Source organism: Myripristis murdjan, chromosome 4, assembly GCF_902150065.1.
Source record: "Myripristis murdjan chromosome 4, fMyrMur1.1, whole genome shotgun sequence".
Classification (NCBI taxonomy): domain Eukaryota; kingdom Metazoa; phylum Chordata; class Actinopteri; order Holocentriformes; family Holocentridae; genus Myripristis; species Myripristis murdjan.
The window spans coordinates 21,757,631-21,782,160 of NC_043983.1; the positions used below are offsets into that span (position 1 = coordinate 21,757,631).

The following is a 24,530-nucleotide window of genomic DNA, read 5'->3' on the forward strand; positions in this document are numbered from 1 at the left end:
CATTGCCAGGGCTGCTGGTGTAGAATGCCTCAATCAAAGGCAAAAGGTCATACATCAATGAATTAAAGCATTAAAGTCCCGGATTTAGGTCTGGGCAACCCTTTTTAAAACTGCTAGTTATTGTGATACATACAGTTGAAACAAAGGGGAGCTAAATATAACCCAAAGATTGATGTTATCAATCATCATTGTGTTTGTTGAGGTTATCTGTAGGCCGATTCCTAGGTAACTACCTAAAATCAGTGCAGTTAAAGCCCTCAAGCTAGATGTTCCACCTCTCAATCAAAGAAATAAGAGGGGCGGTTAAGGTTCAGACGGTGCAAAAATAGCGCGAGGGAGCCCCGCGGTAGGTTGAGAGGCAGCCCAAGCATCTCGTGCAAACCACTATGCGTGAGTAGAGTGTTTGGATCCTATTTCAAGTTTAGACAGAAAAGGGCTGAACGGCTGCCAGGTAAACAGTGCTGCGCAGGTACTGATTTGGCCCTGTGTTTATGCTTACATAAAAACAGCCTACAGCACTGCTGAATGGAGGTAGGTCATATCAGCCACAGTGATAAAGCGAGGTGTCTATAGCTGAGATCAATCATTGCTCCTTTTTCTTTTGTAATCCCTCCCCCGCCCCCCGCCCCCCTCCTCCTCTCCCCCCACTGCGAGGGGACTCTAGCGTGTGAAGAGTGAAGAGAGGTGATAGCGGCAGATAGGGCAAGGATCAAGCCCGTGTGGCCCGCATGGCTGAGGCCCATTGACAGGCATGCACCAACAGTAACATTTACAAACAGGATTAAAGGGTTCACTCTGTTCTGCTGCTTCTCTCTTGATGGGGTCATGTTTTGAGTTACTGCCGACTACAGACCTACATCTCATGCCCAAAGTTTGGAAAGTCTGTTCAAAGTCTCTGAGAGCTGCATTAGCAAGGATCAAAGCTAGCATATATGCACAGATACACAAACACGCGCATGCACACACACGCACATACACACACATACTCAGTTGTCCAAATGTAAAGAAATATATTGCATGGATTGTGCCCTTAATATAAAAGGGGGACCCAGAATGACATCACTGCCTTTGCATGTTATCTAGGTGCCAGCCTGCCTTTCACCTGTACTTCACCTGTACTTCACCTTTTTCCTTAATTACTTTAATTATACCCTTGTTAGCTTCGTTTATTTATATGTATCTTTTTTTTTCTCTGTTGGTTTGGCAGGGTGTGAGCACCTCAGGTAAGAATGCGAGAGAACCCAAAATAGCAACCTGCCACTGCCAACTGACTGCAGGATACGCCGCTCAATTTTATTTATTTTTTTTCTAGGTTTCATTTGTTTATGGCTGAATATTCTAGCAGTATATGTCGAAAAAGAGTCGAAAAACTCACTGTGGGAACTTTGTTTTTCGCTGTAAAGTGTTCAGGTGTGCTGCTGATTATATGGACTGGAGGCCCCCAACCACTTATCTTCCAAAACAAAAAGGCATGATTCTAAAGCAGCGCAACAAAGCAGGCAGCAAACGTTTAGAGGGCTGCATTGTTGGGTAATTACAGTAATCGCTGCTCGAGGAATAAACTAAATGGAATGTGTGCATCTTACTTCTCCACTCCGCTGAAGCACTCACACACACACACACACACGCAATCTCACACACTTTCACACCCAGCAGAGTAGACACACAGACGGCACAGATACACCAACGCACATACGCTAACCCCAGTACATGAGCATGCCTTGTTCAATGCAAGCATGAATGGAATTGGTGTGGAATGTCTAACCTTTAGTTTGGCTGGGTTGTAGATACAGTGCCTACCTGTGAGCCCCAGTGAAGCATGTCTACTATCAGCGGGGCCTGTCAGAGACTAGATCTACTGCAGAAAATCTTGGGAATCTCAGCTACTCAGCGCCTCTGTTGGTGCTCCTCTCTGCCCCACTCACGCAGAGCCTGCACTTTGTTTATACAAAGACATGGGGGCTGGACACCCTTCACTCACAGAGAAGAAAGCAAACAGAGATGAGATACAGGTAAGAAGTCACCCGGAGACATGCAGACAAGGGTTAGCGTGTGAGCACAGACCGCCACAGAGGTGGGGCTATTTTTAGGCGCTGCGGAGGATTCACCTGATGAATTTACATTACTGGAATTCCATGCATGTCAACACTTAAAAGAGATTTCTCCCCTCGGTCCTAGGAGACACTTAAACTCTCAATAGGCTCTCTAAAACAACAAGGTGCCAATTTTAGTAGACACACATTAACAAGTTACACAAGCATTATGTGTTTTTTTTTCTGGCGTCATAGAGCAGGGTTGACTCCATTGTCCCCACTGACCTTGCAAAAAAAAAAGAAATATGATGATAGGAAGATGAAGATTTGGTCTATTATAAAACCTCAAAATAAGAGATAGCACTTTTGCAGAGACACTTTCATTAAACCAGATGGAAAACAGGTGTGTTGCCTCTCACACTCAATCCCTTCAGCACAGGTGTGTGTAGCCATCTTGGCAGAGTGGCCGTGTAACCAAATACAGCTTCATCACACTCACACGAAAATACACACACAGACACGCCTTCCCGCCTACCACTACCCATAAGCAAGCTGTGTTAAATTCTCTTTGTGCCTTGTCAGAGTGTTGTGTAGTGACGGTGATAATGATAGCACACAGAGCACTGCTTTCATCAGCTATGGTTTTATGCACCCAGTGGTTGGTCCTCTGGGTTTCAACAAAAACAGTTTGGTTTCGGCTCTCCAAATGCTCACTGAGCAAAGCAGTCATTTCCAAAAAATTAATCAAAGGTCGTCTGACACCCTGTTTTTGCCATTAAAACTGTCAGTATCAAGAGTAGGATATCAGAGCTGTTGCTGTTTTGAATAAATAAGACTTGATGCTGTTCAGTATTTCAAATCGGGGAAGTACTGCTGACAGAAGTTAAGAGCATCCTACTGAAATTTGAACTGAAAGTGAGTTTTCATTGACATTAATACTGTGAGGAATACGGAAGTATGTACTCATCACACTGTCTGTATTTAGCACATGAAATCTTACCTTTTCTACAATTAGTGGCCCTTAGCTTAAGACATCAATTCACACATACATGCTGAAGTGAGAAAACCACTAACTGGTCATGGTGTGCAAGTGCAAACTGTATCATCCAAAGCACATTGATTCAGATAATGATGCTTTAAGAAATATGGTTGTGAATTCAAATGGATCAAATGGATGAAGGTATAGTTACTTTAACTGGAATCCACCAAACTTCATTTCAACTTCAAAGGGATGCATTCAGTCAGCCTTCTTTTGTTCATTAACTCATAAACACATTTAAAATCTTTGTTTTTGTGTGTCAGAGTGTCACACAGAAAGTCATTTTACTGTGATGAGGAGTGTCAAGACCAGTAGACAAACTTTGTTTTTATGACTAATAGCACTGTAGGAATGGTAGGCCACGAGTTTCAGGAACCTGTTACCAAATAACTCATTAACCATCTGAATTCTGGTTACCCCCCACCACCAACCAAAATCATTAAAAAAAAAAAGAAAAAAAGGGCGTGAATTCCATGCCTGATCTTTAATCATGCGTGTCTTATGCGACCAGGGTGATAATTAGGTGATAAAATGTAAATGTGCAGACGCGCGGAAAACATGAGAAGGAGGGATGTGTTACTGTGGGGAACAAGCTCACTAGACGTGGGGAGGTGACCGCTCACCTTGCAGTGGACTGTATGTTTGGTGTGTGCCGGCGCAGCGACAGAACTTAAGTTGTAAAACTCAGGTCCCAAGTCCAAGCAGCCAGCCAGCGCGTTGTGCGTGGAGGTGTGTCGGAGAAGACAGTTTAATGATTATCACTGGCCCGAGGACAGCGTCATAACTCATGTAACTTTCCAACCTCTCGCTCTGCATCGCCATCCCGGCCTAAACGTTTTGACAGGAGAAGAGCAAGTGCGGCAAACAGTGATTCAAACTGTAAGATTTACAGGCGGAGGCAGTGGCCATTTAAAATCTATTATATAAGGCCCCTCCATCTGCTATCACATCCTACCAAAACATTTAAACAGTGTGTGTGTGTGTGTGTGTGTGTGTGTTGGGAGGGTGGTAATGAATAATGACTGTTGATTGACACGATGTGATTATGCAATAGACGTTTTGGTCACCTGCGATGACGCACACATTTTAAAGAGAATATTGCCCCAGAATTATATTCTTGTTTGTGTGTGTGTGTGTGTGTGTGTGTGTGTGTGTGTGTGTGTGTGTGTGTGTTTACACATATTCTACATAATTGTTGCCATTTTCACTTGATCTTTGCTCCTCATTATAATGCTAAAAACTACAAAATCAGCCTTCGACGCGCTAAGGCATGACACTAATTTCCCATACAGCCCAGTGACACTCATGTTTACACATTTTTTTAGGCATGAGCAGATTAGAAACTCCCGGTATCATGAGAGTCAGGCCATCTCCCTCAGGGCATATTTGCATGACTGGTTCTAAATGCGCAGCCAAAGGTTCGTTTTCTACCCAGGTCGTGTGTGGTTGCTCTTCTGTTTTCTACAGGTGCCATGCTCCTCTGAACTCGGCACGACCTCTCAGGCAATCTTTGTTTTTAAAACTCCAGGCAACCCTCCTATTCCACTTGAGCTTACATATCACTCATTGTGCGCCTCATGGAACCCATCCAAACCTCATAGATTTGTACTGTGCTGTGCCATTTGAGCGTGGCGTCTGCAGTATTCCCCTTTCCATAAAGCCCAGGAGTCAGCCGGGTGGCTGCCTTGAGAGCGGCGTCAATACAGAGACTAATAGTATTGCCTCTCTCTCCTCTCTGACTGTCATGTTCAAGGTGTTCAATATGTCCTCATCATATATAATTTATCCCCTATAATGAAAAATCACAGTGAAATTTCTCGAATATTTCTATAAGAATTTATTATGTCTCTATGATAGTTAATAATGACTTTATTTTACTGCTGGTGTTTCCTCGTGTGTCATATGGTTCCTATGGTGCAGTTTTGTTCTGATATTTGGAGGAAAACTTCTGATATATCATCTAATAGCATTAGCCCACAATAGCTGTAAATTGTGAGATGATGATGTTCTCTGAAGGACAATCGCATTAACTTGAAGAGGGAACTTTAACCAGTTTCCAAGAAGATGATTAAACAACAAAACAAAACCGCTGTTAAGTCCTGTAAGTCCTCTATTGTTTGATTGTTTGATTCCAGGTTCAAATAGAAATGTGCGCTAGTTGTTGAAATACTTGAAAAGGACAAAGATGACAAAGGGACGTCTTTTGCTGTGCTTATCTGCAATCTTAATTATGCTGTAAAATTTGGATAAGGCACACATTTCAGCTGAAGAAAGCTGCCTCGGTATGGCTGAGATGCAAAAATCAACTATATGTTATTGTTTCTTAAGGTGTCTCGAGAATGAGAAAACGATAGATAGATAGATAGATAGATAGATAGATAGATAGATAGATAGATAGATAGATAGATAGATAGATAGATAGATAGATACACTGAAGAGTTAAGTTTGTTGGATAGGATATGTTTGGTTTTATTTTAATTATTTGTCTTACTTGCACCACCTATCAACCCTGCCTCGATTTATTTATTTATTACCGCTGGCGTGGCACTGTGCCGTGCAACTGTACATAATACATATCATATCCCTCAATCGCTTCAATGGATTTGAGCTGGAAACCCCGCCTGTGGGCCGTCCCTTGCTGAGGGATTATATTATAGCAAGACAAGCGTGTCTCCGGAGACAGATCTGGATTCAGCTGCTGCAGACTGGGGCTCTGGGTGCCTCCAGCCCTCCAGACGAGACTTCTCACAGACAGAGAGCAATTTCTGCTTTCAGGACTCCTACACCTGCTCTGCTGCGCTCATCCTCTGATCACAATATTTTTTTGAGACGAGATTCTCACTGAGGGGAAACTTTGCGCTGCAGGGCTACAGGTGAGACTGAGAGGAGAAGACAAGTAAACATTTTTTGGAAAATGAAGCTTGAAGTTTTCTCTGCACTTCACTTTGTTCAGAAGCCATTGGAGTTGTGCATGGACGCCGAGGCAAGTGTCCCGTCTCCTCTGTCCGGAGACGAGCTGGGCTCTGACGGGGACTGCGTGGCCAACAGCCCGGCACCTGTCACCCAGAGCGGCGACGGCAGTAAGGGAAAACCCTACACCCGTAGACCCAAGCCTCCTTACTCTTACATTGCTCTGATCGCCATGGCCATCCGGGACTCCGGTAGCGGCCGCCTCACCCTGGCAGAGATCAACGACTATCTGATGAAGAAGTTCCCGTTCTTCCGAGGCAGCTACACCGGCTGGAGGAACTCGGTGCGCCACAACCTGTCACTCAACGACTGCTTCCTCAAGGTGCTGCGGGACCCCTCCAGACCCTGGGGCAAGGACAACTACTGGATGCTCAACCCGCACAGCGAGTACACCTTCGCTGACGGTGTGTTCCGCCGCAGGAGGAAGCGCATTGCCAAGAGGCCCCCTAAGGAGCAGGAGAGCCCGGACATCCACACCCACAGCGAAGACACCCGCCTCCCCGTCCCGGAGGAGAGGGTGGGGGCCAAGTTCTCCAGCTCCTTCGCCATTGACAGCATCCTCAGCAAACCCTTCAAAAGGAGGGAGGATGGCCACGATTCAGACAGTAGCAGCAACCCGAGCCCCCGGCTCTACTGGCCCCCGGGGACCCACATACTGCCTTACACTCTGAACTATCCGGCAGCTCTTGGCCCTGCGCAGCACACATACCAGAGCCTGTCAGAGGCAGGTTACAGCACAGAGCCCAGCAGGGATGCACTTACATACCTCCAGCAGACATCACAGGGTATGGCCAGTCCAGAGGCCAGCCTGCCCTCCCTGAAGATGCCCAAGATGCGCTGCGCAAGTTTCCATATAGACTCCTTGCTTTCGTAATGCCACGCCACTGGACTGCTGTCAGACCTGTATCTTTCTATCCATGTGCACTTTTGTGGGCGCTCTTAGCTTTCAGTGCTTTAGCTTAACTATTTGGGACTGTGTATCATGATGACTACTGTAAGTCATTTTTGCAGTGAATAAACATGGTGTGTTGTCAAGCCTATAGACCTAGCTTTGTGGTAGCCTAAATAAGACGAAGCAAGTTAGTTGCGGTTATTGTAACAGGACATTCCACTGTGTGCGTGCGTGTGTGTTAGAGTGAGAGTGTGTATTTGTGTTTTTTCATGGTTCATTGGTCATTTCTACTGTATAACGGCGACTAAGTGCCAAATGTTGAAAAATAAAACTATTAATCTATTTATATTTTGATGTTTTGTATGACCTGCTGTATAAAATATTATTGTATATAAGATATTGTTGCATATTGACCAAGCTGCGATGAGATTCACCATGCTCCTCTGTGGCTGCACAACAAAAGCATGAAAATGCCCAGTTTTCCTAAGATTGATTCATGCATGCCTGGTATTTTTATTAATAAAAACCTGAAACAGTGTGACCATGTTCAGTGAGTATCTGTTACAGACACAAATGGAAACAGTATTTCCATTCACAGGCAATGAGTGGGATGAGAGTGGGAAGTAGCTTTAGGATCAAAGGTGGGAGATTCCACGGCTGTTTGGAGACCCGGGGGGAAAATGAACAGGCCTTAAATGTGTGACTATAAAACAGGAGAGGCACCTTGTACAGGAGATTTTATTCCAAAGGCAAGAAAAGGAAATTCAAATGATGAATAATAATCCATTAAAGTAACAATGACTAAATTAAACTTAATAACCCAGTCTTAACTGAGGACTCATCCCAAACTGATGGCTTCAATAGTGTCACTGAAAATTAATGTGAGTACAGGCTATAAAGGTAATAAGATGGTGTTAATATCATTATTATGATGCTGCAATCTAGGACACCGAACACAACAACGGGATAGAATACTACTACTATTACTAATAACACTAATAATACTTATTATTATTATTATTATTGTTGTTGTTATTATCATTATTATCATTATTATTATTATCATTAGCAGCAGCAGCAGCAGAAACATCAATCATTATAATGGTTGTTGTTATAACTGTGCTTACTGTTATGTTTTTGTCATAATAACTGCTACATCAATTTGTGGCACAAACCTAGGCCTGTGTGTTTCTAGAAAAATATTAGAACAAAAAAATAGAAAAAAATAGCAGATAAAGACGCTGAAATTATGTCCGAACTGCTCTCACCGACCAAGAATTAGATAACCAGGCCATAAGGATAAAAAACATTTTGTTGTTTAAATCAACAAAATTTAAGTTTTAGTTTTTCTTCGTATGCACCCCAAAAACCTTAAAACATATAGGCGTATAAAGAAGCGTATTATGTTTCCGGAGGAGGCCCTAGTTGCTCTCCACGGTCCTGAAGCAGACCCCAGCCTCACCACTCTTTTACAGTGTCTAATGGTTTGCTAAGGATTATATTCGCATAAGCCATGGCTTTTTATCATTTGTTTCCGGGTAAATGCAATCTATCCCTGGGAAATTAGATTAAAATATAACTGAAATATATATTTTCTCGGGGACAACCAGGATCAGCTCAATGACCCATTTTAAATCCCATTTCCAATATGAGAAACATTCCCCGAAATTTGAAATGAAATAGATTCTTTTCAGCTATTCGAGCATCAAACTGGAATTATTCCAATTATTCCTGTAAATTTGTTTCAGTTTCAAATTATTCCAATTTTCTTTGTGGACAGTCAAATAAAGGACCTGTCAGTTCTGTGAGATCTTTACAAAACAGGCCTGCTGAACTTGTTTAGTGCAAGATGAAAAGCCTATTTTTGTTTTCATGAGGTGGCCACCATTTACATAAGTGACACCTAATCTCACAAAATATTTGATGGCACAAATTTAACAAGAGTAATACACTTAGGTACAGCAGGCATCTGTGGTAGTTAGGTAATTTACAAAATAATACTGGCTCTTCCATATTTCAAAGATATTGGGGAATGAATTTCAGAGGGGATATGAGAGTTTCGAAATGAATTCTTCAAATACAGGCATGCCTAACTGGTGGGTAATCTCCAACTTTACGGAATAAGCCGCATGTATGTCTATAGGCCTACATATTACTACAAGCTACGTTTGGCTGTGATTAATTAAAATCGGTATAATGGGTGTTAAACTCTATTCACTGTGTCAGGCCATGCAGCTCAGACGATGGTGTGGCTGTGGCTTTAAACTGCAGACATGGCAGTAGTCTGTTTTCACAGAGCGGCATAGAGCCTGACAGGTGACAGGTGAGATTTGCTCGTGTTTACAGGGACAATGCTGCAACCTGCAGGTGAAATGCCGGAACAGCACACCTGTGTCTCAGTATGACACGTGACTCTATCCCACTGAGTATACCTACAATATAGTGCCTTGTCATGATGTGCATTCTTGACATTATTATCAAGCCTATTATCTCCATTTGCCCGCTCCACATTTTGCCTCTGCTATGTGAAAATGGTCAAGAGATGGCGTCTCTTTTGACCCAGTGTGTCCACATAATGCAGCCTGAGGAACTCGGGCCTGTTCCAAGAGTGAATAGCTAGGATAAGGTCCAGTGTTATGAAACCAAACTTCTAGGCAGGCACAATGTTAGGAAGTCCAAACAGTCTGTCACTCCAGCAGACTGAACCGCGCCTGACCTCCCAGTCCCGGAGAGGCAGTTCGAAAAGCTCCCGGCACAGCCACAGGAAACGCACTGGAGCGCCTAGAAGAAAAACCGAGGAGCCTTACGAATATTAGTTTACTGTTAAAAGCATTTGAACTCAGGTCTTGTTAATTTTTTTTCAATATTTTCTTTCTATTACATTATATATTCTATTAGAAACGAGGGAGTAATAATAGAGACCAAGTGTTAAATACAAACATGCTTAGAATTTATTTGGAGCCTGTATTTGTTTCTAAATAGCCTATTTGCTGGTCGACTTTTCTCAGGTATAAATATTTTTTAAATATATCACTGCTATTTTAATTATCCCCCAATGATATATCATAAATGCCAATTTTATAACAATGTGACTTCACAACTTAGGCCACAAGGCCAGATAGGCCTGTTAACATTTTCTCAAAATCTTCTTATATTTTGTGGGGAAAAAAAAAAACAATATAGCTTATAGCTTAAACATGAAACCAAACCTAAGTTAAGAAGGCAACAGGCTAATATTTGGAAACCAGACATGACTCGAAGCCAAAGATAAAATCTGCTATCAAAAACACGTCTAAATAGCTTTTGTGGTGAGCGCTGATCACTTGATATTTCTGAAGGCTAAATTAAGAGCTCGTAATCTTGGTGCGTAAAAGCAGAGGACAGTCTTCAAAGTGCTCTCAGAACAAAGTTTCCTTCTGCAAGCCAAGGCATCCTGATCTCGGCGGGGGTCATAAGTTTTGATGTCGCAGGAAATTTCTGGGGCCATTAGGTCCTCCAAACGTCTCTGTGTCATGGTGGAAAATGATTTTATCCGAACATCCTTTGTTGTGCAAAGTGCAAAGGTTATTGTGGCTGGTCTTTGTTCAGAAAATCCTCCAGGCCATATCTAAACTTAAAAAAGGCCCTGTCGGCAGACGCAGGTCAAGCTCGCACGTGCACACGCACACACATCTGACTGTGAGAATAAAATATATGGAATTTATTCTGAGATGTGCATAAATATCATTGACGGTGTTGTTGCTTTTTGAATAAATCGTGTCATTTCAGGCCCATGGAAAGAAGAGGAGAATCGACCTTTATCATGTGTGAATATCATCAAGTAACTAGAAATATTGATAAACCATCGGAATTATCTTTAGCCAAAAAAGAAAAAGAAAAAATATCTCGGCCTACCGATAGTCAAAAAACCTGATGCTTTTGGCAATAGCAAAGTCAAGGTTGATGCTCCTCTCTTCGGCACGGATGTTGATATTACCTTCATGGGATATATAACTTCATCATGTTGTACAAATCTGTGTGTGATGTCTCCATAGGGGAGGAAACTGTCGACGCCCGCTCGCCTAATTTCGCTTTTCTCTCTCTAATGAACGTGGGGCCCATGGGACCGACTCTGGCCCGGAGCGGTAAGCTGACACTGGAGCACTGTGTGTGGTATCCAGGGCCGGGCTTGATGGAAAAAGCCTGCTTCCACTCATGTCAAAGTCATTTACTCAGAGCAACCCCCCGCTTACACACGCATGGTAAAGACCACCACCTCCTCCATCTCTCACACTCCTCTCCCCAGCCCAGCAGCGCGACAGTTTGTTTTTGTTATCCTCTGGACTCGTTTTGGAGGAAATTAGGAGCAAAATAATACAAATAATACAAAATGATACGCTCTTGTATTTTCAGAACGTTGTGTTCGTCCATTATATGGTGCAGATATGTGATAGGCCCACAAGAGCTATTTAGCATCATGGTATGATTGCTGGCTGAAGCTGCGCGCTGCGGGCTTGTCTATTAGCTGTATTTCATGTCAGGAAAATGTTTCCGCTGTGTCGCACATTAGGCCGAAATCACGGCTTCACGCAGGCTGGGAAAAATATCGTTTTTTATCCTGCGAGGCTGGCGTGTGGCGCTGTTGATTGGGGTGTCTGGGGGAGGTTTGATAGATGGCTTAATTGCGTGTAGTCCGAACTGGAGAGTGAGGGAACGCAGGAGGGAGGAGAGGAGAGGCTTTAACTCTGCTGCAGCGCCGCCTGTCCGAACGGGTAAGTGGACATGAGCCAGATTTGGCAGAGGATGGAAGTGGGGGCGGGGAGGGGGGTCTATTCGTCACTGATTTCGGGGAGATTTGCAAACGCAGAGTGTGGATGAGGAGGGGTGGAGGGTCTTGCAGAGGGAAGAAAGATTTATGAAATGATAGGTGGTCCAGCTTCGTTTAGCTGGACTGTTGCGTGCACTACGTTGAGGGGTTTTCGTGTTTCCCTCACTTTAAGGATTATTAAGGCAGGCGATGGCCTCCCGGTGCGCCAGAGAGCATCACTCGGCGCCACTGTGACACCCACTGGAGTCACTGTATCGTGCTTAAGCCCTGGACACTGAATCTCCAGTGCATATCCAGCCTTCAACCACCCCCCACCCCCCCACCTCCAGTACACTCTCTCTCTTCCTCTCTGTGATAGTGCGTACTCGGCGTGCTTTCTCTGTGCGTAAAGAGAGAGTCGTGCGTAACGGGAGAGTCGTGCGTAACGGGACACAGGTTTCACTCCATTTTGAGCTGGGATTCTGAGGACCAGTGGCGGTGTAAGACAAAGGACGTTGTAGGGACACTGACCACCGGATCGCAACATTTTTCTCTTGTCAAACATCTCATAGCCCATCTTTTCTCCCTCCCTCTCTCTCCCTCTCTACGCCAGTCGTGCGTCACAGCTGACATGACGACCGAGACCCCTCAGCAGCAACTGGACCCTCCGCCTCCTCTGAGATCCAGTCCGGCGTCCGGCGTCCTGCACCCCGCCATGCTGAGTCCACAAGCCGCCACAGAAACCTCGTCCACCACGGTTAAGGGAAAGAAGACGAGCTCCGGTTTAAGGCGGCCGGAAAAGCCACCGTATTCCTATATCGCTCTCATCGTTATGGCAATACAGAGCTCTCCGACCAAACGACTGACGCTCAGTGAAATCTACCAATTCCTCCAGGCGCGCTTCCCCTTCTTTAGGGGCTCCTACCAGGGCTGGAAGAACTCAGTGCGGCATAACCTTTCGCTTAATGAATGCTTCATTAAGCTGCCCAAAGGGCTGGGCAGGCCGGGGAAAGGCCACTACTGGACCATTGATCCGGCCAGTGAGTTCATGTTCGAGGAAGGCTCCTTTCGTCGCAGACCCAGGGGGTTTAGAAGAAAATGCCAAGCATTGAAGCCCATGTATCGGATGATGAACGGCATAGGGTTCGGCACCTCCATTCTACCGCAGAGTTTCGACTTCCAAGCACCATCTGCAACACTCGCGTGTCACAGCAATGGCTACAACTTGGACATGATGAGTAATTCAATGGCCGGGGGTTACGACAGTTTGAGCGGTGGCCACCACGTACCCCACATGTCACCGAGCCCCGGGTCCACATATATGGCGAGCTGCCCCGTACCGCCAAATGGGGAATATGGACCGGACAGCAGCAGCAGTCCCGTACCGTCCTCTCCAGCCATGGCTAGCGCTCTGGACGGCCACTCCCCATACGCCAGTACATCCGCACACTGGGCGTCCTCCGGCGGGTCCCCCTACATCAAACAGCAGCCTCTAGCTTCCAGCAGCCCCGCATCCTCTGGTTTGCACTCTGGCATGTCGCCTTACTCCCTGGAGCAGAGCTACCTTCACCAGAACGGCAGGGACACCCACAGTAACGACATATCAGGTAGGCAAAAGCATCTCCAACTCAAACACACATTGGCTAATGTATTTTAGAGCTGATCATGCAGGGGATTATAGACAGCAAAAACTCACACAGGAACACATTCACCTTTTTATACACATTTAATATCTCAAGGAGTCGTCGTCAAAGGGACATAACTTACTAATAATTTTCACTGCATTTCCAGCCCACCTGCAAGATAGGCCTAATCTGTAAAAATAAATAAATACATGAAATGAAATGAAATGACCTGTAATATTTATTCCAAGTTGTTTTAATGGCTTTAAAATTAAATGAGCCACAATCAACGAATTTCTAAAATATAGCCTATGTCTAAAATTACGAATTTTCATGCTTATTCAGAGGGCCAAGAGGGTGGCTGCAGCTCATACTTGACATTAAAAAAAAAAAGAATTTAGGTGACAGTTGTGTGCTTTGATTTAGTTATTCACTTCCACTTAATCTATCCGTGTAGAAGTAGGCTAGATTAACCTCAACCGATAACCGAATATTTTCAGAACGATTTTACTCTTTTTATTGAATTGTATAAATGACAAAATAAATTATGTATAAAGCAGAATGTGTGAGCCCTCACGCTGGCCCAAGCGTGTTCAGTAAAATAAACGTCTGACCCCATAAAACAGGGTGCTGAATATTTAGCTTTCACCAATAGGAGATGGGCTTCAGCGAACAATTTTCTGCGCAATATATTCTTATTTCATCAAAAGTCTACAAGGGAGTAATCCAATTGCAGATGAGATCAAGCGGGGTCGTATTTTTTTTTTTTTTTTTTATCATGGTAACCTACTTAATAATATATTGCTTCTAATAAAGTAAAACAACAACAAAAACTAGAATTGCACATGAACATTAGTTTTTGGTTGCTTTGTTAATTCACCTCCCCAGTTCATGCTCATTTTGTTTAACATAACACACTGAGGCTTTACTAAAGTCTGGGGATTTCTCCGAGGCGAGTAACCCATGCTGAAGCCCAAAAGGGGCTTGGAGGTTAACTAAACAAAGACTGTGCAGGTCGGACCACACTGAGGAGGATTTCAACCACCCCGTATCCACAAGAGACGGAGGGCTTTCTTAAAACTTTACGCGGCGTCTTCAACCTATATTTAGAGGCCAAAATGTGTGGGATTGCATGCCCAGTAACTAATGTCAGTCAGAACCCGTGTTGTCTGTAAAAACGGGCACAGAGCAGTGCGCTGTGGCCCTGGAGGATAAAGCCTGCTGTCTCTCTCTGAAAAAACACAGTCACATCTGGAGTCCTTACGACCTTGACGAAGCAATAGCCTGGCGTTCACCATTTATTTTTCTCTTTCTGGAATAGAGGCTTATTTAGACTCAAATGACTCATCACCGAAATCAGTTAAATTATTGTTGTTGGCTATAAATCTGTAGAAAGAAACGCAATTGAGTCATGCATCTGCATAAAAAACAGCCTTAAGGTGCTTTTTGTAAATAACAGGGGCACACAAAGCTGGCATTATATGTCAGCTCAGTTTAGACCACACACGTGTGAAAGGTGTATGAAAAGCAAATGTCAAAAAATGATCAGATACCTGTCCTCTGGGTGGCTTATGCAAACAGAAGAAAGATATCTATTTTTATAACTGGATGAACTAATGTGAAAAGAGATGCAGGAGCTTTCCTTTGCAGTTTTTTTCCTCCTAGTTCAAAACGGTTTGCCCTTCCGCAACAGTAAACTAAACTTGTTAATTTCAAAATATACCCTCAGTGGATAGGATCAAGGTTACATTTTTTTACAGCCTTTTTGTGTGGTAATTTGTGTAAATTGTTTTACCTATTGTCAAATTCAGCTTCAGTTTCCACTTGAACTTCAATTTCAATTCGAAGGCTAAAGATAATACAGTACTTTGAAGTTTATACTCACAAATAAATAAATAAATGAAAATAGTAATTATTTTTTTAGAAAAACCTTTGGAACATTTGCCAAACACTGATTTCTCGTCAGTACAGAGACCAATATAGATCACCAAGTAACGTGTACGCTACAGACCTACATGCTGCAATGTTAGGTTCACAAAACCATACTTACACTTTTTGCAGTTTGTTTCTCGTGGAGAATAACTTTAAGAAAGGGGGAAATAAAATAAAGAAATTAAAAGAAAAAAATTTCAAATTATAAAATGCAAACTGTTATCTACATGACTAAATTAAAACTCGATCCTATACAAGCTATTTATGTTGATTACCTTCACCTGTTTATTTCCCCCAGACCTGCTTAATTTCTTCTCTCTTTTCATGCAGTGGGAATTCCACGTTATCAGAGCCATTCCTCTGTCTGCGACAGAAAAGATTTTGTGTTGAACTTTAACGGCATCTCCTCCTTCCACCCCTCGGCTGGTGGATCCTACTATCACCATCACCACCATCACCACCACCAGAGCGTATGCCAGGACATCAAGCCCTGCGTGATGTGAGCTCTCCTCCCTCGGCGCATTTGAATGTGGACACTGAGAGAAAACATGAAGTCGACGGTAACAATGTAACTGTATGTCCGTCTGTGTGTTGATGACAACAAACAATCGGACAGTTTTTGGAAGATTCATACCAGGATGTAATATGGTATTTGTTTTCACACTTTTGCCTCCCACAGCCAAAGTAGCCTTTTGGTTGGACTGAGAAACTATGCATTGAAGGAAATGAATGAAGAAACCCCAGAGGCCTGCAAAAACCACTTTGCCTAAATGTTCCCTGACAAGCGTTTTCTTCTTCAAAAGAAGTTTCAAAAACACGACTTTAATGTGTTTGCTCTTATAACACGTGCAAACAAATATATTCTATATAACTATGTTCTATCCTATTAGAGTAACTACACACACGATGCTTTAGGCTAACATGATCTGCAACAACTTTGCACTTATTGTATAACCCTTTGACATTTGCCCAATTTTGTCTTGTAAAAGGTTTTCAATAAAGCTGATATATTTTAGGCTATACAACCAGCCTTTTACCCTCTTTCCATGTATATCTCTATTCACTGTATCAAAAAGTCATTTAAATGGCCTTGAAAAGTAGTGACTTTGACTGTAGCAGGCCTATACAGAAGAGAAAATATTTCTCTATATTATATATTGCTTTGTGGTCATTTGCATGCCACCAGGGTCAGGATTAAGTAGTGTTATCCTCTAATTAATGACGCATTCCCACAATAAGGACATGCACAGTAAGACATGACAAGCTGATTTTAAATGTTTTGTACGGCTGCCTCCATCAGAGTGTTGTTTTGCATTTTATTTATTGGTGAAATACAGTTTTTGTGAAACATACACCAATTACAGGCTTTTAATAGTAGACCTATTTCTGATTTTAAAAAAAAATCATTATGAGAAAGAAACCACTGTTAAATAATTTAATTAATTATTTATGTTTGAGCATGTACAGTGGCCCACTGCTGTGCTTGGACAATAGATTGTAAATGGGTATGTAGAGGTCTACAACGTTACAGGGTTAGAATAGAATAAATAGCTGTCAAGCCTATCATCAAATCGAATGCCTGTAGACTGATGAGATGAAGAGTATGGCTCAAAAAACCAATGTCCCTCGAAAGTTAGATAGTAGTGCAGATGGATTTACTAATGACTAGGCCATTTCTTGCTATATCACAGTGATTTCTGTATAAATATTTCCACATTTTGCATGTTTTATGGCCACCTCTAGCCTGTCTATGCAGCTGAAAGTGTTTTTACGTTCTTTGGCAGTTCCTTTCCATGTGGATATCAAGGGTTGCCAACATTTTAAGAAGTCATATAAACAAATGAAACGAGAGGGGCGCATTTATGGAAATGCAACAACATGGTATTTTTAGAGTGCGGTAAACAGATCATACTCAGAGAGAGCTGCCCCGTCAGACAAACAGAAAGCAGACTTGGGCGGCCGCACTTGTGCTACTCCAATTTTTTTTTGTCTACATAGCTTTTGGTCATGAATCAAACGCAGCATCCTTCATGACTACCATACTTATATAGATAGAATTTGGCAGCAGCAGCTCCTATTAAACCTCTGACATCATCACAGTTTTTCAAAATGTTTTCTGTTGAGTTACTACTGTGTACTCTGTGTCTAAAATGAATTGCTGCACACAGCATTTTCAGTGGGCTGTTTAATATCTCTTACTTCAGTGCTCAGCTGTAATGGCATACTGCACATGGTTTTCAGACTTTTCATATGGGGTCCCATAATTTTCAAAATATCTTCCCTTGTAGAGTATAAAACCAGTTGTGCAGGCCACTTGAAAGGCAGTTCAAATAAAATTTGCCTAGTTTTGACCTGTTAGATTACTCTATACTGAGGCAGGAGAGCTGGGAGGCATCTTGCATCATACAAGACATGATATATTCACACAAAATGTGAGCTTTCCAGTAAACAAACAACCAAACAAACAAACAAAAAAAAAAAACGTTAGCCCTTTGTTCTAAATGATTTGGTTATCCATTTGAGTCTGCTTTGGACCAAGCATTGTGTCCTGAATCAGTCTGGGAAGCACTACAGCTTCACACAGAGAGTGGGGGAACAAGTGAATCATGCAGGTTGTGCTGAAGTGGCCTGCCTGGTGCTGTGAGGACTGTGGAGCACAACAACATCATCTGGACCTGCTGATGTCCATGTTCCATATCTGGAACAGAGAGGGACAGAAGGAATGCATCAGCAATCACATATTGAGAGAAAATGTTCTCGAGTAGACTACAAAGACCTCTCTAATTTCCTTCATACAACCCACTGTGATGAGCCTTTGAGTTTACCGCCGAGCCTCCAATACACTGGCGTACAGCTCCATCTAGTGGTGTCTGCAGTGTGCTACATGGCTGAGCCATAGATACATGCAAGCACCACTTAGCACTACAGTGTAGACAAAAACAAAAGCTCAGCACATCATGCTATTTTGACGGCAACCTAAAGATAATAAATAAGTAAGCAGGCCAAGATAGTAAGAAAATAAATAAAAATAAGTACTGTAATCTCATAGACATAGACTTAGATAATCTTAACCTTCAACGCCACCTGCACAGGGCTGGGCCATACCGAAAGGGACAAGAAGTTTTTAAGTTTTTCATGAATGTGAAATGATGAGCACTATTGTCCAAGCGCAACGCTGGTAGTATTGTAATATGGTATTATTTAAAATAAGTGCTGTATTGATTCAGTGACATATCTAACTAGTAATAAGCCTTCAAATATTATTTTGAGATGCCATTTGGAGGATTGCATTTTCACGCAAACACAGAATTTTGTGACTTTAGTTAAGACTTTTGAAACTCAGAATGGCTCTCGCTGTGAATTTTGCAGATTTAAACAGTGCTCGTACTAGAAAGTGTAACAATGACGCTGCCCCTCATATTTTCCAAAGTGTGGTATTGGCTCAAGAGCAATCAAATGCAGAGGAATGACATTATGGATGTTTGTGTATATATGTGTGGTATGTATGCAAGTATTTTTAACATTTATTTTCTTTCTTTCGTATGTCATGCCTATCAGGAATATGAGAAATTGAGTTCACAGGACACACACACACACACACACACACACACAGAGAGAGAGAGAGAGAGAGAGAGAGAGAGAGAGAGAGAGAGAGAGAGAGAGAGAGAGTTTATTATGATTGTTGTTTTGTCGTTTTTCTTGTGTTATTTTATTTTATTTTACATATATCACTTTTCAGACATTAGCCTGCACATGAGGGTGTTTTACTGATGTTTTGTCATCTCACTGCACGTCGCGTCATGACGTAATGTCACGTCATGTTGTGTTGTAAGATTCGGTTTTATCAGCATAACATGCATACATCTTACTTTCCCCCACATGTTTATTTAGGACTACTTAGCACATGAATAATCTATTAATGGTCATGGAAATATGCATGATATTAGTTAGGCTGTCAAACAGTAAAATGCCTCCTCACCAAGCCAAGTCAGGCTGTCTGGTCCTAAACTGGAGTCACGCGGCAGGTCTGTTGTTCCCATTCAGGTTTCGTTTATCCTGGACTGGGACAGTAGACGGACAGGCTCGATGTAAACTGAGATATTAGTCGACCAGGCATGCGGAATGAATCCTCAACATAAAAAACTCAATTTAACTGGGTCATCCAGCGCTTCAGCTTTACCTGTCTGTTTACAATGAATCCTTAAGAGCAACATGAACAACACATTTTATTAACAGAGTTAACCAAACAAGGATTTTAATGACAGAATTGTCATAACCCCTAATTAAAAATGACCTGTTAAGTGCGAATGTATCAAATTGATGCAACTCATTATCTTGATATAATGTTGAAATCCTATACATGTGTTGCCTAAAACCGGAGGATTTTATAAAATAACTTATTTCTGTCCGAAACACCCAGCCTTCTTCCTCGTCGTCTCCCTGCACCTCTGTGGATGCGATTATTGTCACCAACACAGACAAACACAAATGTAAAAGGCGAGAAAACACAACAAAGCCTATGCCATTATACCATTTCAAATGCATCCTTTTTTTGGATATCCCCTTTCACCTATGTCATGATATATAGGCTTACATTATAGCCTATAGCCTAGTAATATAAATTCACTTCACATGTATGTATACACCTTATAAAAACCTAAAAAGACGAGCAAACACACACTTAATAGTCTAGAATGGTGAGCAGAGCTGAGGTGGATTTACCTGGATGAATAGCAGCCAAACCATAAGTGATGGGGAGCTTTTGAGGAAATATTTATGCTGCAACATCATAGTTGTTTGTTTGTTTGTTTGTTTGTTTGTTTTTACAGCCATTTGAATGATTGAGTTTACATTTAAACTACTGACGAACAGGTCTTATACTATCAGCTCATTTCACCGCAGAGCCCTTGGTACCTGATTTTCAAAAGCTACAGTAATATTCCAAGATTTTTGGGGGGTAGGCTATTAATTTTGGGATTTTTTTATCATTGTGGCGAGGATCTTAGCTTCTTATGGGTCTGCTGTAGTTCCCCTATGACATATTCCTATGACATTCGCTGCCTGTACATCCACAAATATATTTTGCAGGGCGATCAGCTCAAGTGTGGCGACACCCCGTCATGCCCACACTCCTAACAGCCCCCTAATGCATTTTCTTGAATGTTGTCTTTAAAACTGAAAGGGTTTTCTCCACTTGTAACCTGTTGTTCTGAGAACTGAGAGTATAATGGGTAAAGTATGAGCTAATTATTTTTTACACTCGGCCTACTATGAAAACCAGACATGCTGCCTTTGGTGGGCAGTTTAATGTCGAGGAAAAGCAAAGCTAATGGATATTTTAGGCCAATATATTACTTATCAAATACCGAGTAGCCTGGGCTTTATGTTTTCAGCTGAACACCGGCCATACACGAAAACCTAAAAGATTATTTGGCAGTGTGTGGTTGATGAGATAGGAAGATAAAAATACACTGCTTTCTTCACCCCATAAGATCTGATGATAATTTAAATGAGGCTCTCTTGTTAATATCTTAACAGTTTCTTGCAGATTTACACTGGTAAAATAGGCAGAGCTCCTCAAGACGAGCTCTCCTAATAGATTTTTGATATTGTTTTAGGCCTGCTGAACTGTATTTATTATTATTTAGTAGCCCGCTTGTTTGTTACACCATTTCAAATTAAATAAATAGGCGATTCATTGTGAGCACAAAACTGGGGAAAGGGTGGTTTATTTGTCTCTGTAAAATAGTTATGCGGTAACACGTTAATCACACCATCCTCCAGATATAGATTATAGTTTATTTTGGCCACATTTGCCCCAAACTAAAATAATTCGTATGCTCTTTTTTAAATTCCAAAGTGGTGTTTGCGGATACAGTTTTCTCCAGTTAGGATCCTGTTGGGTGTGTTTGGTGCTTGATATGAAAATATTTGAAAATCGCTGTTCTATAGCCCAATCGGTCACAAGGGAAAAAACATTTGCCGTTGTTCATTGACTTGTCAGAGCTGTCCATGTCTTCAAAAACCCCGGTGCTGTGGAGCCCTCCGTGGCCTTGAGAGCAGCTTTCCCGGCCAGAGACGCTCCCTCTCCAAACCAGTCACAGCCGGCGCACTCAATACAAGATAAATGTTTTGCACATGGGTGATTGGCAGTTATTTATTTGAAAGCCGATTCCAATATGGGCTTTGGGTTTATGCATGGGTTTGAGGTCCTGGGTGTTTTGAGTATTTTGGAATTCTTCTGTGTTTAATTAAGTACTTAATATAAACACTGCTGATGACTGAGTGAAGTGGAAGTGCCCACAGAAAATTCATATCCAAAGCCCTGAGAAGGAGGGAGACTTTGTTTGAAGTAATAGAAGACTATGATGCAAGGACTCTGACAACAAAGAAGAAAAATCCGCATTGGTAAATAAAAATGTTTTCATGGTTTTAAAATTGAAAATTGCGTTTCTCAATTGAAATTTGAGCGTGGCCTGTGGAGTTATGGAGCTTCGTGCAGTAAAAACCTTGCACGTATAGGCCCCATTCAAATTTGGCTTATTTTCAGCTTGGTGATGTTGGAATTGCAAGTGCACCAGCGTGGCGCTAGATGGCGCTATAGTACTATTTAAAAGTGTTGTCGCCCAGTGAGTGGGCGAGATAAAACATATTTTTTGAGCTTCTGAGGTTCATTTGCAAGCACATATTGAGATTTAATCGTGATGATGATGATGATGATGATGATGATGATGATGATACTATGAATGAGGGGGGAATGCATACCTGCCTAATCATTATCATTATCAATAAAGTTGTAGTAGTAGTAGTGGTAGTAGTAGTAGTATTGTATCCATTTATTTATTTATTTATTTATTTATTTATTTTATCACTTAGCCAGTCACAACCAAAAGAAAATGCAATGGAGATTCATATTCACCAAAGCAGCTCAACTCTGTCATCAGCCACATAGGTTACCAGTAAAACAGCTGTATAGGATGTAGTGCAGAGTGTAAAGGGCTTACCCTTTACAATGTATGACTAACAAGTGAGTTTGATGAGGTGGGGCAGGCCAACGGGATGCCAACAATTTAGCAGGCTGGTGACGAAAGCCACCCAGCAAATGCACTTGTACATATTGAGCGTTAGGGGGCACTAGTGTGCTATATATTGAGGCAAGAAGAGTCTCATGTCCTACATCTGAAGACCCTCTGAATCATTTCACACTAAGCCAAGCAGGGCTGTCCAGTAGAGGTGGCTGGTAACGTGGGAGTTCCAGCGTCACCAAGGTTATGGGCTTGTTTGGCTCACCATCGCCCAGATTCCTAAATATCTGAGTTCCCTATATAGACACAATCACTGACAGGAGAATTTCTGTATAACTAAACTGGGTTTGTATCTTGAAATGTGAGAAAATTTAGGAACAAAATGGTAATAACAAGAATTTGAGAATGAGACAGTAGAAGAAGCATAAAAGCTATTTTGTTGCCATGGGCAGTGTTGTGGAAACAGGCTACATCTCTGATGATGACAGGCTGAGATTTCAACATACAGACCTCAAACACTGAAACATTCACCATCACTGATGACAGCAGACACAGTGAAGTTGGATGGGTGGATAATATGGGGAAATTCACTCAGTAAACCACAGTTAAACGTGACTAACCAGGCTCTGTAAGAGTGGACTGCCTTGTTCTGAGGAGTAATTCCTGTGTTAAAAAGGTGTTTGAGCATCCCTATATGACAAATGTAAAAAAAATATTATAATACTCCTGTTATATTTCTATAGAGGCTTATTGTCTCACTGTGATTTTTTAAATGGTGTCCTTTTAACAAACTTCAGCGCATTACTTATGCGATTGCTCATTAGGGAATCTCAAATCCACAAAAGAGAGGGACAGTTTCTGTTGACATCCTGAACACCAAAGACATTTTTAGTGTGGCCTGATGGCAGTCATATGCTGCTTCTCAGTGAATATGAAACAAGCATAGACTATACAAGGGATGACTTAACAAATACAGTAAGAAGGGGCAACGGGGTAAAGAAGGTTGGCTGATACAGAGCCTCAAGTTTGGGGCGTCTTCAGTCAGACGGGACAGGAGATATTGTGCTAAGAAGGAGAAGGAAGGGGGACAGTGGGACAGTTTCAGGGTGCAAAGAATTTCTTGCTCCGCCCCTGAATTAATCAGTTGAATTAGAAACAGTCGTGTCAAATTCTGCACAAGCATCTCTCAGCTGGCAGTGCGTAGCTGGAGGAGGCTGCGGCCTTGGCCAGTGGAGTGAGCCATCATCTCTCTGGTTGCAGGTCGGCTTCTTAACTCTTGCCACGTCTCAGCTGGGCAAACTGAGCCGTACGGTCTCGTCGGCAGGGGTCACTGCATGGTCAGTCAAAAAGAAGCCGCCTGGACCTCACAGGTGACTCTCTCTCACTCAACATTTGCTCCCTCTCCCTCTGGCAGAGCCCAGATAACACATGCAAAACGCAGAGAAAAAGAAAAACAGCAACAAAGTGAGAAATTAACTTATCACTGACAGATTGGTGGGCTGTGGCTTTTAGAGATGTAAATTTTATAGGTTTCTGGTTGCATTTTCCCGTCGTTTGCCGGTTCTAACTGAGCCATTTGCTGTAAATTGTTTTGAAGTTTTGGCTCTCTTGGAGCGCAAGTTGAATGCGGGTCGGTTATCTCTCTTCTGCAGTTTGGCAACATCGAATCGAATGAAAATGCACTTGAATAGGCGCTACATTTTTATTTAATTATTTGTAGGTTATTCTTAATAATTCGGGATTTTGTGCACATGCACATACCAGTGACACATAATTATAAACTCTACTGATTTTTCCCAAATATTAGAATTAAAAGGCACTGTTTGATACCTCTCGGAAAACGCTGCCAGTCTTTCCTTATTTATAACACTGTGATTGGCCACATCATTAGGACTTAAATCTGTTAATAAACGTGAACTGTAATTTTTCGTTTTTAATCATCTTTATTGTTTAATTTTACGCCGGCTGGATTGATTTGGCAAACATGGTTAGATCACTGTGCGCGCAGAAATTAAAGGAGATATGGACCAGCTTTATCAAGTCTCTCTCTCTCTCTCTCTCTCTCTCTCTCTCTCTCTCTCTCTCTCTCTCTCTCTCTCTCTCTCTTTCTCCCTCTCTCTCCCCTGTGTGTGTGTGTGTGTGTGTGTGTGTGTGTTGGGGGAAGGGTGGGGGTGCTGTGGTTCCTAATAATTTACAGTTAGAACATTCCACATGTGTTAGCATTATCTTTT

General features: G+C 42.2%; 2 protein-coding genes across 3 annotated transcripts; both read left to right on the forward strand.

Annotated features, from left to right (window-relative positions):
* The first annotated feature begins 5,763 nt into the window (after nt 1-5,763).
* foxq1b (forkhead box Q1b) lies at nt 5,764-7,386 on the forward strand. The gene has a single exon (XM_030049713.1). It carries the CDS (start codon nt 5,987-5,989, stop codon nt 6,914-6,916), a length of 930 nt encoding a protein of 309 aa, XP_029905573.1. The 5' UTR covers nt 5,764-5,986; the 3' UTR covers nt 6,917-7,386.
* Nucleotides 7,387-12,192: 4,806 nt separating this feature from the next.
* foxf2b (forkhead box F2b) lies at nt 12,193-16,271 on the forward strand. Of its 2 annotated transcripts, XR_003928146.1 has the most exons (3): nt 12,193-13,327; nt 15,605-15,834; nt 15,954-16,271. XR_003928146.1 is itself a non-coding variant. In XM_030049784.1 (2 exons), exons 1-2 carry the CDS (start codon nt 12,352-12,354, stop codon nt 15,775-15,777), a joined length of 1,149 nt encoding a protein of 382 aa, XP_029905644.1. In that variant the 5' UTR covers nt 12,193-12,351; the 3' UTR covers nt 15,778-16,271. The 2 variants fall into 2 exon arrangements, 1 of the variants encoding a protein (XP_029905644.1); XM_030049784.1 differs by having other exon boundaries at nt 15,605-16,271.
* Nucleotides 16,272-24,530: the final 8,259 nt, after the last annotated feature.

What these genes read in the sequence shown, in the direction of transcription:
- foxq1b (XM_030049713.1), top strand. Translation starts at nt 5,987, where the DNA reads ATGAAGCTTGAAGTTTTCTCTGCACTTCACTTTGTTCAGAAGCCATTG.
- foxf2b (XM_030049784.1), top strand. Translation starts at nt 12,352, where the DNA reads ATGACGACCGAGACCCCTCAGCAGCAACTGGACCCTCCGCCTCCTCTG. An exon ending in CCACAGTAACGACATATCAG is followed by an intron (nt 13,328 to 15,604) that starts GTAGGCAAAAGC and finishes CTTTTCATGCAG; the next exon opens with TGGGAATTCCACGTTATCAG.